The sequence below is a fragment of the Zonotrichia leucophrys genome, chromosome 3 (genome assembly GCF_028769735.1).
Source record: "Zonotrichia leucophrys gambelii isolate GWCS_2022_RI chromosome 3, RI_Zleu_2.0, whole genome shotgun sequence".
Taxonomy (NCBI): domain Eukaryota; kingdom Metazoa; phylum Chordata; class Aves; order Passeriformes; family Passerellidae; genus Zonotrichia; species Zonotrichia leucophrys.
Window position 1 is genome coordinate 78402734 of NC_088172.1, and position 16875 is coordinate 78419608.

General features: G+C 36.9%; 1 protein-coding gene across 2 annotated transcripts in view; it reads left to right on the top strand.

Moving 5' to 3' along the window:
• BABAM2 (BRISC and BRCA1 A complex member 2) overlaps positions 1-16875 on the top strand; it is a 162222-nt gene that overhangs the window by 39108 nt on the left and 106239 nt on the right. For both annotated transcript variants that reach the window (XM_064708927.1, XM_064708928.1), the window contains exons 5-6: positions 10939-11133; positions 14908-14982. In XM_064708927.1, coding sequence (XP_064564997.1) covers positions 10939-11133; positions 14908-14982 — 270 coding nt within the window. The remainder of the gene's footprint in view (positions 1-10938; positions 11134-14907; positions 14983-16875) is intronic.

The window sequence follows — 16875 nt, forward strand, 5'->3', positions numbered from 1 at the left end:
ATTGCATGTATCTACCTCACTTTCTTTTTGTCAAACTTCAGCATTTCCTAGCACAGTTTATAAAACCTGGCTTTCTGTCTCAAATCATAAGCAGAAGAGAATATGCTGAGGTTAAAAGTTGTGCTTTACTTAATTGCAGCATTTTGGCTCAACTTTTCACCTAGAATCCAGAAATCAAAAAAAAAAAAAAAAGAAAAATCTATAATTTGATAATACTTCTTTAATTTCAAGGGAGCAAAATATCTGTTAAGCTAGGTAGCTTTGCCTTTCTTGCTTAAATCTTGCTAGTGCAGAAGGCAAAATGAATTCTATTTGTTTTGTAAAGGGCTCCAGGGGGAAACATTTCCTTTCATTTTTTGGCACAAGCTTCTCTGATAATTCAGTTTCTCCCTAGAATATGAAAAAATAGAGAACATTAGCTTTTAAAATATAGTATTTCAGTCCAGGAGAGACTAGTTTTTGGAGAGCATTAGGAATGTGCATGGGCATTTGACTGAAGGATGGCAAAGTGGGAGAAAATGTTTTTCTGCCATACTAAATAAAGTGCATGCAATGAATGACTTAATCATGGTGCACTAGTAAAATAGGGGGAGAAAACATCTATGGTTTTCCATTCATAGCATTGCTTTAGGAAAAAATTATTTCCATTTTTCATGTGAGTTTGACCGTATTTTTCATGGCCATAGATTTAGATGGGCCAGAAGCTTGGACCAGAATAACAGGATGCTTAAATCTTAATGTAAAAGGTTGCAAAAGATGTTTAGATTTGCATGTCTTTGCTTTGCAGGAAATACAGTCCTTGGTAGTGGTAAGGGTGGTATAATGAATTCCTGCAAATCATTCACTTTCGAGCCATGGCTCATAGAAAATATATAAAGCTGGATATCCCAAGCCAGACACGTGAAAGCAGAACATCTTTTAGGTGGAAGTTGGGGAGTACAATGATAATGTGTTGGCATTTATAATTCTTTAATGTAAACCAGCAAAGTGGTAATGTACTTCTGACTATTTTTTTGTTCAGTTTATTAATGTGTAATCATGCTTTACTTGAGCAGTGTTTTGTTTTTTTTTTTTAAATTGTGAGAAAAGTATTATCAGAAAAACTTAGTGGAAAATGGAAGGATTCTGGCCCTTATCTGTGGTGTTGCTGTCACAATACACTCTGCTTCCTTACAAGAACCCTATAAACAGTAAGAAATGACATGTCTTGAAGGCAACAGCTCTTGTTAGCTTTGTAGAAACACGTTTACAAGGGGTTTGGGTAGGAGTGTGGGGTTTTTTTGAGAGAAAAGACTGACTCTAGGACAGTGTTTCTGAATTGAGAATACATTTAAATTCTGTGTAGTATGCCCATTGAATTCACATTGATGTGCTATTATAATTCATTTTTCTATAGAGGAAGTTGGTCATTGCTTATGGATATTCAAGTAGAAAATCTTTTAAATTAACTGATTACAGAAGGACAGTTAGAAATTCTGTCTAATAATGCAGTTTTGTATTTGATTTAATTCTGGCTTGTGAATTGTGTTATAATTTATAATTGCACTTTTCTCCAATGAAATTAGTTTAAGTTTGGTACCCTGAAGGTTCTTTTCTTCAGAAGAGATTTTTGGGGCAAAGAAATAAATGTCTTTGCACTCATGGTGATTTTCAAAAGATCTATTCGTTTCCCCAAATGGAGGAGGGCTGAAGATACATTTTCTTTCCTTTTTACCAGTTTAAGTTTCAGCCTATATTTGTTGCAAAACCTCTTTGTTTTACTCATTCTTTACATTCTTTTAAATGTCTTCCCTTGCTATCTTCTATTTCAGTTCCTCAGGCATATCTGCTCTTTTTTAGAGATAAATACAGAAATGTAATTCGAATTTAGTCAGCATCTTGAGTCTTTTGTTTGCAGTATAAGTGTTCATACAGTTTTATGTGAACTCTGCCACATACCCATCTTCCTAGAGATGCAGCTTTTACTTTCATAAAGAACCAAATGAGTGTTTTCATGCTTTTTTTTGAGAAGAGAGGACTAATGTGCAATCATATTTCTGGTATGGTAGAGAAATAATTGTAATTTCTAATATTTTATGATTTACACAGTGGTATTTTGTAAGTGTTTTCTTTAGGGACTGTATTTTCAAGGTCTTATAGTACAGATGTGAAAATAAAGATGGCAATACTGCTCTCACAACAGTGAGATCCACCTTGTGATGCATTGATTTTAATTTGTGGGATTTTGGAAGGAGAAAAATGGTTGCATGAAAACAGTTCAGCATGTGCAGATAAATGCTCAAGGGATGTTAGTGGATGCTATCCAAAACATTAGCTGTAAAGGTTCTGCCTTTTTGCTGTAGCTAAAATTACTTGTGTTGACAGGAAAGGAAAAAACCACAGGAGCTGATAAGAGTGAAAGACTTGCTATTTGACAGGGACTCTTGAGGTGAAGCATTGACAGTGGTCTGTTCTCTGCTCCACTGAGGGCCTGAGGAGTTGAGGTCTGTTCACACTACCATCAGGGCATGGTAAGTGAGTCTTTAGGGAAAGATGCATGTGCCTATATCTTGTGGGGGAATTTTTCTTGTCTTCGTGTTTTGTTCCTTTTACTTGCCATATCTAGTTAAATATGTACGCTTGGTAGCCAACTCCCAGGGGGAAAAAGTGCACTGTACTCATGTGGAGAAACTAATAATTAGTGCATTGGATTCACTAACCCAGAATTTAATACATGCTGAGGGAATTAAGAAACTCCCTCTTGGATCAGGTAAAGGTATCTGCTTTGAGAGAGGTGTGCTGAGAGGTCTGTAATGAAACAAAACTTGCTATAATTCCTTAGCAGAGCAGGACAAGAAATGTTTGTGCTTGTTAAGTCTTTCGGGGATTAATCAGATAGTAAGCAGTTGTAGATTTTAAGGGTCTGATTATCTTCTAAGAGAGGTCTGTGGGAGAAACAAACAGACTCTTTTAGGACCAGTGCACAACATAAAAATGTTCTCCTGGGCTCAGCTTTGCAGATTCTGGATTTCCTGAGTACTCTTAACTTACCAAGATCAGCTGCCTCTACTTCTCCTTCAGCAGGAAATAGAACAAAATTGTAGTAACCTTTGGAAGCTGAGTTTACTCCTTTTTTGGGTGAATGGTACTTGAGCAGCAGTTTTGCATTATTTCTAGGTGAATGCAGAAGAGTGTTCTCCATGTATCAGATTTGCTGGGATCTGTTATAGAGCTGCTTTGGGTATTGCATCATTTATCAAGAAGCACACTGTGTAGCCAGTGGAAGAAAAAAGATAAAATAATTTCATGCACGATATAAGATGCTCTTCTGAAAGCAGAATTAATTTCTTATTATGTTGTTTTCCTGCTCTATATTTTCTTGCTAATTCAAAGCTCTTAGGTATATGGGATTTCAGCTAAGTGTTTATGAGCTATTCTTATTCCTGTATCCAGTTTTTACAGCCTCTTGCCGAAAATAAAAATTAAAATAAATACTGACAATCCCAAGCTTTGCTTTGTCCAAACGTTTTTATCTGGTATTCATGGCAGCAGAGCACACAATTCTTTGGTTGTATTTGCAATGACAGAATTGCTCCAGAGTTGAACTGTTTTTATGAAATGTTAAGTTTTGATGTTGCTTGGGCCCAAAAATCATCATTTCAAGAAGATCACTCCAGAAAGTTGTTCCAGTGGTGCATTGGGGGAGAGGGATATGAAGAACCTGTGAAAACAAGATGACAAGTAGATGGCATGTAGGTTTACAGTGATTGATTTGAAGCTGCAGCCTGTAGGATGTTTAAGTGCTGGCTGCTAAGATACTGAAGCCTTTGAAGTTGTTATAACACTCCAGCCCTGCAAATACTGTGAAAAATATCTGTTGATAGAAAGATGTGAGCATATGGTAGATAATTATCCTGTGCCTTTTTCTATGAGCAGTTTCCCTGTGGTGGCCTATGCAGAGTAGAGCAAAAGAGAGACTGAAACCAGATATACCCATTTCTAGGCTAATGCTGTAACCACTGGACCAGTATCTCCTCTGTACTTATGTGGAGGATAAGTGCTGATATCACACTGTGATCTTTCTCATTTTGGGTAAAAAGTTATATTGGTACTGATTTTAAGCCACTGTAGGATGCAAGTTGTGTGCATGTGGTGTGCAGAGATATAAACAAAATGCAAATCTGTACTTAACATTATTCTTTATGATAATTCTGGATGAAAGATGCTATAGAAATGCATTACCACTGTTAGGGCTTGGGAGGTTTTGTTTACTGACATTTTCTCATGAAAGTTAATTTCTTGCTTAGAAATATAGAAGTACACTAACTTAAAATAAGATCTTGCTGTTATTTCCTGTAGTATAGCCAGGAAAAACAGTTGCAATCTGTCTTCTTTAAAATCACATTCCTGGAAGATATTCTGGCAACCTGGGTATTTAAACACATTTCAAAGAAAAACAACTTCAAATCAATTAGAAATTGTTACCGTTTTTCATTTCTGATAGTGCAGAATTATGGCTTGCTGCAGACATTGCTTGGAGTTATGAAATAAGCAATAACCTCGTAAGAATCCTATGAATTAGCAGCTTTATGGAACGTGAGGCCCATTGTACTGTGAAAAAAAATGGGGAATAGGTAATCATGGCCACTGAGTAGTTTGCATAGGTTCCTGATTAGCTTTTTTGGAAGGATAAAGGAAAGACTACAAAGCACAGAATGTTCCAGAACAAAATTTAAATGTGGTTTCTTTGCCAGAAGTTGAATAGTATGGAATCTTTGGAAAGCTAAACTCTGCATGTCTTTGCTAATAGGGCTGAGAAGTTACTTTGTTGGGGGTTTTTCCCTTGCCTCACCTGTAAGATCTCACTAGAACTGATAGTGTCAGGGTGCAAATTTTCCTTGTCTCTTTTGGAAATCCAGTTGGTGTCATTGCTACTCATTTAAATGAGTTACTGTTGAAATGGCTTAAATTGCACTCTGTGGGTGGCCTTATAACAGCTCTACTCTGCCTTTTATACCAACTTCAAGTGAATTCATTTTCTCAACTCTGGTCATGTCTGAATGTCAAGAAAACCTTTCCCTATCAAACTGTTTGCGTACTATGCAGCCAACTTCTGTCAGCAGACAGGATCAGGAGCCAGGGAATTCACAAATTGAGCGTGCAGCCTGACAAAATCTCTGGGGTTATACTTGTTAGTGAAAATCAATGCTCCTTGGTGAGATTGTTTAACTTAATATCTGGCAGATTGTCAGAAGAGATCTCCTGAATCGCTTGGATTTCTCCAGTGTAGACACAGTTTGATGAATGTCTATGGTCTGTTAATCTCTGTATAATAATTGAATACTATTTTTCCATTCCTGTTGCCTCACAACATGAGCTAGAGGGCAAGGTTTGGTGAATATACATGCTATTGGTTAATCAAAGGTCTAGATAACTATTTTCTGAAAGACCTTGTCCTGAAATTTTGTTCTATAATGAAAAAAATCAGCCAGGAAAACTTCTGCCATGGAGCATTTAACTTCTTTATGTTGAAGTGCTTACTTATGGATAGGTAAATAGTTCTTGGCCATCTTCTGTATGAAAATAGCTACAGCTGTGTGGGCAGTGGTGCTTCTGGAGTCTAGTCTCTTATCAGATGGAAGTTCTCATTCCATTATTCTTTTCTGCAGGCCATTTTGAATTTATTCCTGAAGATCATTTTTCATTCATTCCCTAACGGGAAGAATGGGGTTTACCCAGTTGTCACAGATGACATTAGCAGACTTTTGTGTCCACAAGAATATACAGTCATCTTTGGATGCTACTAAACCTTCTGTACTTCTTAAGATGAAGCAACAATTGATCTTTTTAGAAGACGGAAGTTACACAAGTTGCAGTATGACAAAACCCCAAAAAAAAAAAGTGCTGAAATTAAAACCTGAAAGGTTTAAAGATCTGATGCATGAAGTTGCTCATAGTGTTAGTGGAGATCATGTCTAGACACATGCAAGCAGTGTTTAGGCAGAAGGGAATTGTTTATTTGAGCCTTCATCTGTGTGCTCAGAAATGTCAGGTAAGTCCTTCAATGATACACTGAAAAAATGACATTAATGATGGTCCTAAGCAGTGTGAGCTGTGCATGTAGGCCATCAGGTGAGATCAGCACGAATGCAGGGTAGTTGCAGATGCAGTTTGGGTTGATTCATGCTGGTATATTGTTGTACACTGGGCCACTTTCAGTCTAACTTTCAGGCTAACTGTTGAGTAACTTAGGGAGTTTGCACTGCAGAGTTCATTTAAAGATATCTATTGGCAAACAAGGCAAGAGATTGTATCCAAGTCTGGATTTCTTTATTTTAAATGCATTAATGATTGTTCTGTTAAGTTTTATTAACTCTCTGGACATCTTGCAGAAATCTCATTTCAAATTGGAGAGGATTTATTGAGTGAAATAAGGAACTCAGTCTGTCAATACCCCAGTCACTGTGATATTTTTTTTCTCTATAAAATTCATTTTAGTCACAATTTTATAGCAAATTCAGGTGAAAAAAAATCTTTTCAGCATGCATGTGATAATGTATAGATTTGTGAGCAAGGCAGAAGATTTTGAGATAAGCCACAGAAAGCAATAAGTCGTTTTCTATATACATAATTGTCTTGTTATTTCTGTATTCCTCTTGGCTTCAGTGATCTGTCTGTGTTCTTATTCCCAGGATTTTTTTAAAGTTGTAACAACTAAGCCTCATAATCTTGAAATTGCATCAGATTTTAATACTTATACAAGATTTGAGCTTTCAAGCAGAACTTGAAGCCATGAAACACAAATACCAGAAGCTCTGGTCTTCTAATGTTTTAAATGTTCTTAACCACAATCTTAAAAAGCACGATTGGTTCAGCTGGAATGCAGCCTTCAGGCAAACAATCAGAAAATGAAGCAAACAGGTTACTACTGCTTTTGCTCTATGTTTAAAATTTTGATGATTTCCAAAGTCTAATAGTGACAACAATACTGCATCACTAAATAAATTCTTATTTAGAATGTCGTTTCTCGCTAAAGAAATTGTCAACTTACTGTTGCAAGGACGCTACTTGCATCAAAAAAAGTGACTAATTGTGTGTCCTCAGAAGACTCTGCCTAATGCTGAAATTGTAGCAATGTAGGCACTCTGAAAGGGATAAGCTTGACAAATCAAATTCTGCCCTAGATTTAACAATGTATTTTACATTTACAACTATCTGTATTTTACAGGTAGTTGCTTACTTTATCTTTGATTTCAAAAAGAGAAGGAAGATTTAGGAAGGTGTTGTTTGAAACTGAGAACAATATAGCACATATTTTGACATCCTGTTGAAATTGGATTAAAGTTGTGTAAAAGTATTTTCAGGTGAATGAACCTAGTGCTTAGGGCAAATAAGTTACACTAAGATATTCAAAAAGATATTTCGTACATAAATATGGCATTATATTTGGTAGAGTTTGTGTTAAAATTTATGAGTTTAGATCTTGTGGAAAGTGCAGCCCTTCTGCAAAGTTAAAAAATTGATGGAAATGTAGGGGCCAAATGCCAAATAACATGCACTACAATAATATGATTCTAAAGCTAAAAGCATATAAAACAGAATTTGTGCTTCAGAAAATTTGTGTAGGCCTTGTATATTTCTTCTTTCATCAGTGAGAATCCATTATAATTCTTGTATGTCCTGAGTGGGTAGTTGAATTGTTCTTCAGGTGGTTTGTTTTTATAACCAGTTTGTACTCTGAAATTTGAGTTACTGAATGAGAGGTGTTTAGTAAGGATCCTACAGTCAAATCATTAATTTTTATTCCTGTAGCTTTAAGACAGTACAGAATAAACACTGTTTTGATGCAATGTTCTTGAATTCTTTGAGAAGAGCACTCCTTTAGCTCTGTGCTGCACAAATGACAATGGATTTCCTCTTGCTCGTTTTTTGTTCTGTAGTGTAATGTTATTTAAAAAACAAAAGGTTCAGTTGCATTTAGGTCAGTTATTAAAATACTGTTGGTCATTTCCTTTGACAGAACATTTCTATTGTGTTATACCAATGTCATTAGGAGGAAAGGTTATTCCCACTTGTCTGGCTGATATCAATACATGCTGGCATATTACATCCTCTGGCTTTCTGGAAATGTTTTATTTGAGCAGCAGCTTGGGAACAGGAAATTTAAGGTTATATGCAGTCTGGTTTCAGGCTGCATGGTAGAAAATGTGTTTCCTAGAAGATGCTGTCTTACCTGACAGATTTTCTCTAGTATTTTGTGGAATTGGATAAGCTTAAATAGGTTCAAGTTGCAGACAAATTTTTACCAGCTGCAGGTAGTAGACAAGGTAAAACAAGGTTTTCAGTCACTCTGTAATGTTTGAGGAACTTACACTAATGCAAATCATATATCACCAATTGACCAGTTCCTCTGGAATGTAGTTTACATTTTAAGATTTTACAATGATAATATTACTATTTTGTAAGTGTTCCTACTGTCTGGAAGGAGGAGAAAACAGTACTTTTACATCAAGCTGTGAACAAATGTGAAGTCTGTGACACTGTAGTAACTTTTAAAGGCATAGGTTCAAAAGTAGCATTTTAGCCATGCAGAGCAGCCCTTTTGACCAGAATCAGAGTGAGCAGGAAAATAGGAATACAGTTCAATCCTGTAGCTGTTCATGCATGTAAAACACAGCAATACATACTTCCTGTTGCTTTCACTGACAAATTAGTCTGGTATATTTCAAATGATGATGCTGAAAATTACAAGTTCATTTTGGTAAGATCTTAACATATATTACTTAAGTGGGAAAAAAGTATAAAGTTGTGGAAAGATAAACACTTGAAATATTGAGCCACCATACACATATACTGAATATAAAACTATTCCACAGGGACATATTCAAAGTCATCAGAAATAATAAAAGTTATAACCCTTTTAAATGGAAATAACTATCTTAGAGATCAGACTACAAGTAAATTTCATTGTAGAGATGAAGCGTGGTGCCTGATGAGTTAGTGATTAAACTTTCTATCTGCTTTTGCAGGGTATCAGGAGTATCAGAAAATAAAATTTATACGTGAAGTCATTTGTTTCTTTTCAGGCCAGAGCTGTGGAGTCTCACCTTGCTAAGATCCTGTTTCGGTCTGAGCTTTTTGTGACCTTCTTCATAAAGCTAAAACTAGCTGAGGTTGGAAGGAGCCTTTAGATAGAGATCATTAGCCCAGCTGCCCTGCCTGGGCAGCTCAGATAGATTTGGCTGTCCAGGTCCTTGTCCTGTCAGGTTTTGAGTATCTCTAAGGACAGAGACTCAACAACTTCTCTGTGGAACTCATTCACTTGTGTTTATTACTTGTATTTATTACTTTTGGTATTGCACAAAATATGAATTTGTTTATGAAATATCTGCAGCTTACAGAAAGAAGTAATGTGGCATCTAACTACATTGAATACAAGTATGAATAAGTAATTTTATGAAGCTACTGTATTATATCATCACTTAGTTGTAAAATGCAGATATCTGTGCTAGTTCTGACTTTCTTAATGTTAACTGTACAGTTCATGCAATTTAAAATTCTGTTGCAGCTAGTTTGTCAAATATCTGTGTGATATACAGCCTTCTGGTACCTAAACAGGCCCTCAAGAGAGCTGGAAGGGGAGCTTTTATAACAGCATGGAGTGGTGGCAGAAAGGGTAATGGTTTTAATTTAAAGAGGGTAAATTATAATAAGGTATAAGGAAGAAATTACTTACTGTGAGGGTGGTGAGGCACTGGAACAGGTTGCACTGAGAAGCTGCTGATACCCTGTCCTTGGAAGTGTCAAAGGCCAGGTTAGAAGGTGCTTTGAGCGCCCTGGTCTAGTGGAAGGTGTCCCTCCCCTGAACTACGTGATCTTTAAGGGCCCTACCAACCCAAATCATTCCATGATTCTATGAAATGCAGATTGATTTTACTTATACTCAAAGCTCACTAAATGCCACATGATTGTGTTAACATGCTCTGGGATGGTATCAAGAAAACTGCTTGAAGATCCAAGTGCAAAGCATATGAGTACCTAAGTACTTTCAATCAGTGCTCTTTCATGTCCTAACAGCATGCACTACAGGGTGAGTCCCCCTTTGCCTTTCACGTGGGTCCTTTTTTGGTCAGCTAGATGTAGGCATGTCACATTGGTCACATTAGGTGTGGTTTGTAACACCAAATACTTCCTGAATAAAACTTAACTGTGCACAGAAGACTGATCTAAGCCAATTATAGGAGTGGTAACATCAGTACTGTGCTACTGACACAGTTATCTTAATTGTATTATCATTTTTATTTCTGTTAGCTATTTCTTGAAATACAGTGAACCTGTAATAAAAATTTCTGCCAGCATATTAAAGAGACTTCTGTGTACAGATGACATTTGTGTTAAGGGGATGAGTCAAGGTAATTCAAATGAAGAGGCAGTTAAGGTGAGATAAATCACAAGGTTGAGGCAAGAGAAGAGAACCTATTTGCTCTACCACTGATAATGTAGCCACTGCTTGAGATAATGAAGCAGAGCAGTTTCTGTAGTTGGTGTTAATTTGCCCTATTCACTTGGTTGACTGCTTTTTGAATCAGTTACTGTGCAAGGTTGTACTTGTTTGTTGCCTATCAGTTTTAATTAAATTAAAACTTTTCCAGTTCTCAGATACAACTATAATTTTCCTATAATCTTAGGAAAGAATAGAATGGTCATTTGGGCCTACATAAGCCTGGTACTAGCCCTTTTATCAGTTTTATAGTAGGTCTCCTATTTGTCAATAAGCTTCTGCTGTTTCACCTGGCTTTCTTCCAAAGCATGGTAGAACCTTTGTATCCTAATTATGTCATGTAGCTTTGTCAAAAATGTTCCACATGCATACGTGCCTCTGGTATCAGTATGGAAGGGGGATTGCTTGTCTTTTATTGGTGTCAACAATTTTGGGTTTTTTTCTTTTCTAATCAACAGAATTTAGCTTCCTGGAATCCTTCAAACCCTGAATGCTTGCTGCTTGTTGTGAAAGAGCTTGTGCAGCAGTATCATCAATTTCAATGCAGCCGGTTACGGGAGAGTTCTCGTCTCATGTTTGAGTATCAGACTTTACTTGAAGAGCCCCAGTATGGAGAAAACATGGAAATCTATGCTGGCAAAAAAAACAACTGGGTAAGCTCTTATTATATCTAAAATGCTTTTAACAAATGCAACTCCTTCTTGGAAAAATGTAAGTTCTTCCTGTGCATCTCCATGCTTGATGTTTCTGATGGAGAAAACTATTTGACTTCAGCTGATTTTCTATAATCCTTGTTTGGGATGTTGCTGTATTCCATTACGGTGGTTGAACCAGATATCCAGGTGAGAACTGGTTTTGAACCTGGTGTTCATTCATCTGGCTTATAGGTGAAAACTTTGAAACTGTTGAAAAGCTTGTGCTGTGTTTAGAGAGCACAGTACAACATCAGTGTGGAAGTTTGAGTTCGCTTTGAAGATTTGAGAGGCAGAATAATCATGTTGGTATGACACCCTGCCAGCCTACCAGTCTGCTTGGGGGTAGGGTACATTAGGGTGTGTTTCCACATTGTGTTTGAGTTGGTTTAATTGGTAGCTGCAGCTGCCAGGATCTCTCTTGCACTTGTCGAAGCCGAGATGAGTTGTTCTGGGAGAGGAGAGGAAAAACTAACCCAAGTAATTTTCTGCAAGAAGAGGCAAGATGGGCTAGAGCAGTGACTTTGTAGGGCCATGCTTTCATAGGACAGTCAGACATTAAACTGGCTTATCTGCTTCCTGAAGTTATATCCCATGTTCCCCCATGGGAAATGTGCCATTCTATACAGAAACACAGCATAGATCTCTAAGGAGTGGCCATTGGCAATGCAGGCATTTTGGTTACTGTGTGAATTGACGTTTTTTAAAAATTGATCTCTGCCACAGAGTAAGCTTTGCAAAAAATCAAGTTTTTTCTGCTGGTAATATATTTTTCTTGCGAAGTTTGGAGTGAGATATGTCAGGAAATATCTAATGGTGTTTATGAAGGATTTGTTTCCCCCTTCTTTCAGAAATAACATACTCTTAAGATAAACTGGCCTTCAGAAGCTGTATCTTGTGAAACAAGTGCAGTCTGAAAATTGATGAAATTTCATCACTCCTATTATCAAGGCTAGAATTCAACTTTGTATCACTTCAATCATCCTGAAGTTACAGGTAATTCAAGGATGTTTACAACTCACACATTGATCTGATTTTTTTTCCTTAGGCAAGTCATCTAGGCTTTTTTATTTGAACCCAGTTTAATTTTCTTCATCAAAGAAATTCAGACTTCTTTAATGTTTATAGATCAGAATATTTGATTGAAATTAACTTATTCACAGATGTTATTGTCCATAGGTTGCATCCCAAACAACTTGCTATATCTCTAAATTTCATCAGACTGGTTTATTGAAGTGCAGAAGTCTTTCTGAACTGTACTGAAATTTTATCGAGTCTTTTCTCAGTCTTTGGTGACTGAATAAAGAACTTTCTCTTCTTGAATTTGAAATGTTTTTTTAATTAAAAACATTCCAATAAAATAAATACCTTTTGTGTCAAATCCTTTTCATATAGCAGAGCTATATATTTTTCTATAGCATGTATTTTTTTCCAAGTCTTTATTCTCTGTCAAGAAGACTCTTGAGAGTTTTGAAGATTCTGTAAACTTGGCATTTATGACAGAGGCTTGTTTACTAGTGTCCTAAAACAAAACTCTGAAACTACCTTGTGTAGTTCTCTTTACTATCTTTTACAACTTCTTGTTTTGTTAGCCTTAAGGATCAGCAAAATAGGACTGTTTTTCCAGAAAGCAGGAGGCAAATGGCCTTTTATCTTCTCTGTCTAGAAGTCATTGAAATTCATGTTGCTGCTGTCTTTCAGGAAACAATAGTAGTTCAGCAGATTTCTGAAATAATAAGGTGTGAGCCTTGCACAGTGTTATGAAAGCAATCATCTTAGGTGCATGAGTTAAAAATACTTTAAAAAGAATACCTGAATTCAGCACTCTGACCAAGAATGGAACAGAAATTTGCTCTTATACCTTTGTTCTGCTGCCTCCAGTTTCCTAAAGTGCAAGTCTCCAAGATATATGATAAATCAACAAACTACTATCTAGCTAAGTGGCTTCTTGTTGGAGGAATACCAGCAGATGCGGGAGCCCATTAAATACCCAGTCCCTCAGGGCTGTGGCCAGAAATTCGTCTGTCTCGGCCTGATGCCGGTATCCAGCTGGTTTGGGCCGGGGAGATGAGCACCATGGACAGGGGCTGCTCCCTGTCCAGCCAGAACACCTTTGGAAGAATTAGTTTGCAAAATAATCTTGATGGAATGATATGAAAGATCTAGACTTTTTGGAGCAGCTGATGATCAGAGCAGCATTGATCAGAGGTCATTGATGTGCTCAGTGGCTATCCTAGTTCATCAGACTTGGTATTATACCACAAATAATTTTCTGGATTTTATGGCAAACATTGTATGGCATTTTTTGAAAGTCCATAGGAGAAGCTCTGTCTGTAATATCCATTTCACTCTGGATAAGAAGTGAGGACCCTGACAATCATCACAGTAGTCTGTCTTCATGTTCAATGTGTGCAAGAAGTTGTTGATTTTTCTGCATACATCAGTAATGCAGCATCAGGGAGTTGGTACCTCTCCTCACAAGAGGTGTAATCAGGAAAGATTTCACAGCTGGACTTTAGTGTACACTCACTTTTTGTTGCATAGTGTTTCTATGAGTAATTTCTTTGCCTGTCTTGTGTGACTACCAGTGACAAATTTCAAGGGCAATTCTTAGCTAGCTGGCATAAGGGTGAATTACAGCCCAATGTCACACAAATCCTTTTGGCAAATGATATAACTTGAAAGGTGCCATTAGGAACATTTCAGTTCCATTCCAGATCTTGTTTTTTCTTGTTTAGTGACTTAAAGGTAGAATGAGGTATTTATAGTTCATGCCTGGTAGATTACCCAGAAACAGATTGGCACAGACGAATTGGTTAGCTTGTCTCAAATTATCCCAGTTTTTGTAATTAATTGCATAAAATCAATGTTTAACACTTTTTACTGCTAATTCAATGTACCTAACAAATATAGCTGCTGTGTGGCTACTATATTGAATTTTTAAAAAATAGAGATAACGAAAAATTAACATGAAGGAAATCAGGCAGGCATTTGTTTTTAAAAAACAGCTAACTTCATTGCTTTATAACCAGGTGGACAAAGTCTGGTTTTAAGGAAGTGTATGAAACAGAGAGGAAATCCTTTCCATTTCCTTCACATACCCTTTATACGTAAAAAAGAGCAATGTGTACAGGACACTTGGCACATTTTCAGTAAACGGTTGTCTAGGTGTTTAGAGTTACATAATTCTGAAGACAAATTATTGTAAACCTTCTACTTGAACTCTTTTCCTCTAACTTTATTCAGATGACACTTTTGATATGTGCTCACCTTTCAAAACACAAATTCTTATACATATATCTGCAGTATTTGTAAAGATGCCTCTGTGTTATCTATATGTTCTTATCAATTTGTCAGGCTTTTAGCTTTGCTTTCAGACTCTGCTGGTCTTGCCAGACCTTTGTCCGGAAACGAGTACAGCCAAGATACATCTATATTTAGGGTGTAACAAAATATAGTCTGATTTTTTGTCATGCACATTGTTTTAATCTACTTTTTGCTGTTGACTTACTGGCAATGAGGGTTAATGTTTTTTAAGGCGTTTTTTCGTATGACACCTGTGAAATCTGTGAGTTTTTTTCCTCTCTAGTACTTCTATTCAGCAATTTGGTTTTAAATCTCAACCCTTCTCTCTGTTATGAGCTCTTACGCATTTTTCTGGATAGTATTTAATCTTCAGAATGTTTGGTTGTCTTTTAGCTACTAGGTCTCATTAGTGTTACATTTTTTCCACAGACTGGAGAATTCTCAGCTCGCTTCCTCTTGAAGTTGCCTGTCGATTTCAGCAATATTCCTACATACCTGCTTAAGGTAAAATAACTGTCTAAGTTGACAGTATTTGTGAGAGAGTATGAATTATTGCAATCTCCTTAGTAATTATTTAGACTTTCCTGCCTTCCTGCTCTCCAAGAGTTTGAAAGTTCACCATTTCTAAAATCTAATTGGATCACGTTTTGGGAGGGTGATGTTGGACATGCTGTTGTTTTGTGTGCTACTTTAGTGGCGTCTTCTATATGAGTCTGTGGAATTTCATGACATGTCTGTGAGTGTTGGAATTTTTAGTGAACAGTCTCAATTGTACCAGTAGTCTTGATAGTAAAAGCAGAAAAGCAAACTAAATATACCATTTCTTAACAGAGAATGAAAGCAAATTCTGGTTACTTGAACTGAAAGCTTCAGTGATTACATTACTTCATTGTTCACAATGCACAGAAATTTAACCAGATACTTTTGAAAGTAGTACTATAGAGTATTTTTGCGAATTGGGATAAAAAAGCATTTATTTCTTTGCTAAGAGGAGAAATAAAAACAGAAAAAGCAATTTGTGACAAACTACCACCATGGAAGAATTTGGAATGAGTGTTTTTACAGTATGGGGACAGTCTCTCTTTGAAGCAGCTACTGTGGAAGGCCATCATAAGGTCAATGTTACTATATTTAGAGAATGCAGTGAGATCTGGTTTTTCTGTCTATCATGATTGTCAGCATGAAGTGTCAGAACTTCCACTGCAGACAAGGTTTGAGCTAGTTGATGTTGCCAACACTCATCTTGCCTTTAAACCATGTGTCTGCCTTCTTTTAAATATTTGGAAAGAGGAACAGCTACTTAATCTTTAAAAACTAATGTGTTGAGATGAAATTGTCGGTTTGGATTCCATTACCTCCTCTTTGTCCTTTTGTTAGAACTGTCTTCAACTATTGTTAAATCACATTTGCAAGTGTGAGTCTTCAGTGTTTCACCAAATAAGATGCCTCAAGCTACAAACCATGAAAGTAAAGGCAGGCACAACTATAGTCTTCGCTGAAATTTTTGGTTGCAGTTTGAGATTGGAACCCTACACTCTTTCTAGCTTCTGTAGATTTTCTGTTTGAGTAATGAGCTACTTCTTGAAAGCATGCAGATACTTTCAGTAGCAGCTGCTGTCTTCCATTGGGCTTTTTCTTCTCACTTGATGGGAATGTTTCTGATCAGATGTAAGAAGGTTGGCTAAGGCCTTTTCTGCAAGTTTGGTGTTAAGCAGGGCACAGCAATAGTTCACCTAGACTGCAGGCTAGCTGTGATTTGCTTCTGAAGGACTCTGGAAAAACGACTGAGAATGTATAGTGTGAACTGTGCTGTCTGCTCCTGCCAGAATTCCCAAGTGCTGTATTTCTCAGAATCAATTTTAAATGAGTCAAGAATTTCAGGACAAGTGCAGGAATATGTTGAATAGCTGCAGTTGCAGGGCTGTCTGGTACGTCTGTGTTCAGCTTCTGGGAAACCTTGCAGGTTGGAAGGTGGCGTATGACTGATGTACCTGTCATCATGTAGGAACACGGTGAGAGAACCTGCAGTTGTTTCTGAAGAGTAACATTTTAATGCATGACAGCATACTCCTCCTTACTGTAATTCCCAATCATGTTCACTAAGCATCTCCTCTAAACAAGGTTCATATAGTGTGGGTAAATCATTAGTGCTCCACAAGTCTCATCCTGGAGCTTTGTTCATCCTGGGTACTGAGTGATTCATTAGTCTGAAGGAAAGCATGTGTTTATTTTGCATGCATATGTAGTGTGAGGTGAAGAGACACACAGAGCAGGTAGCAGAATGAAAGTTTCCCAGTCTGCCTTTATTTTGTTATTTCAGAAGTCTTAATGTCTTACCTTTGGGGTTTTAAAATTAATGTGGTTTTGTATGTTATAGCCTGGATTTTTACAGCAACG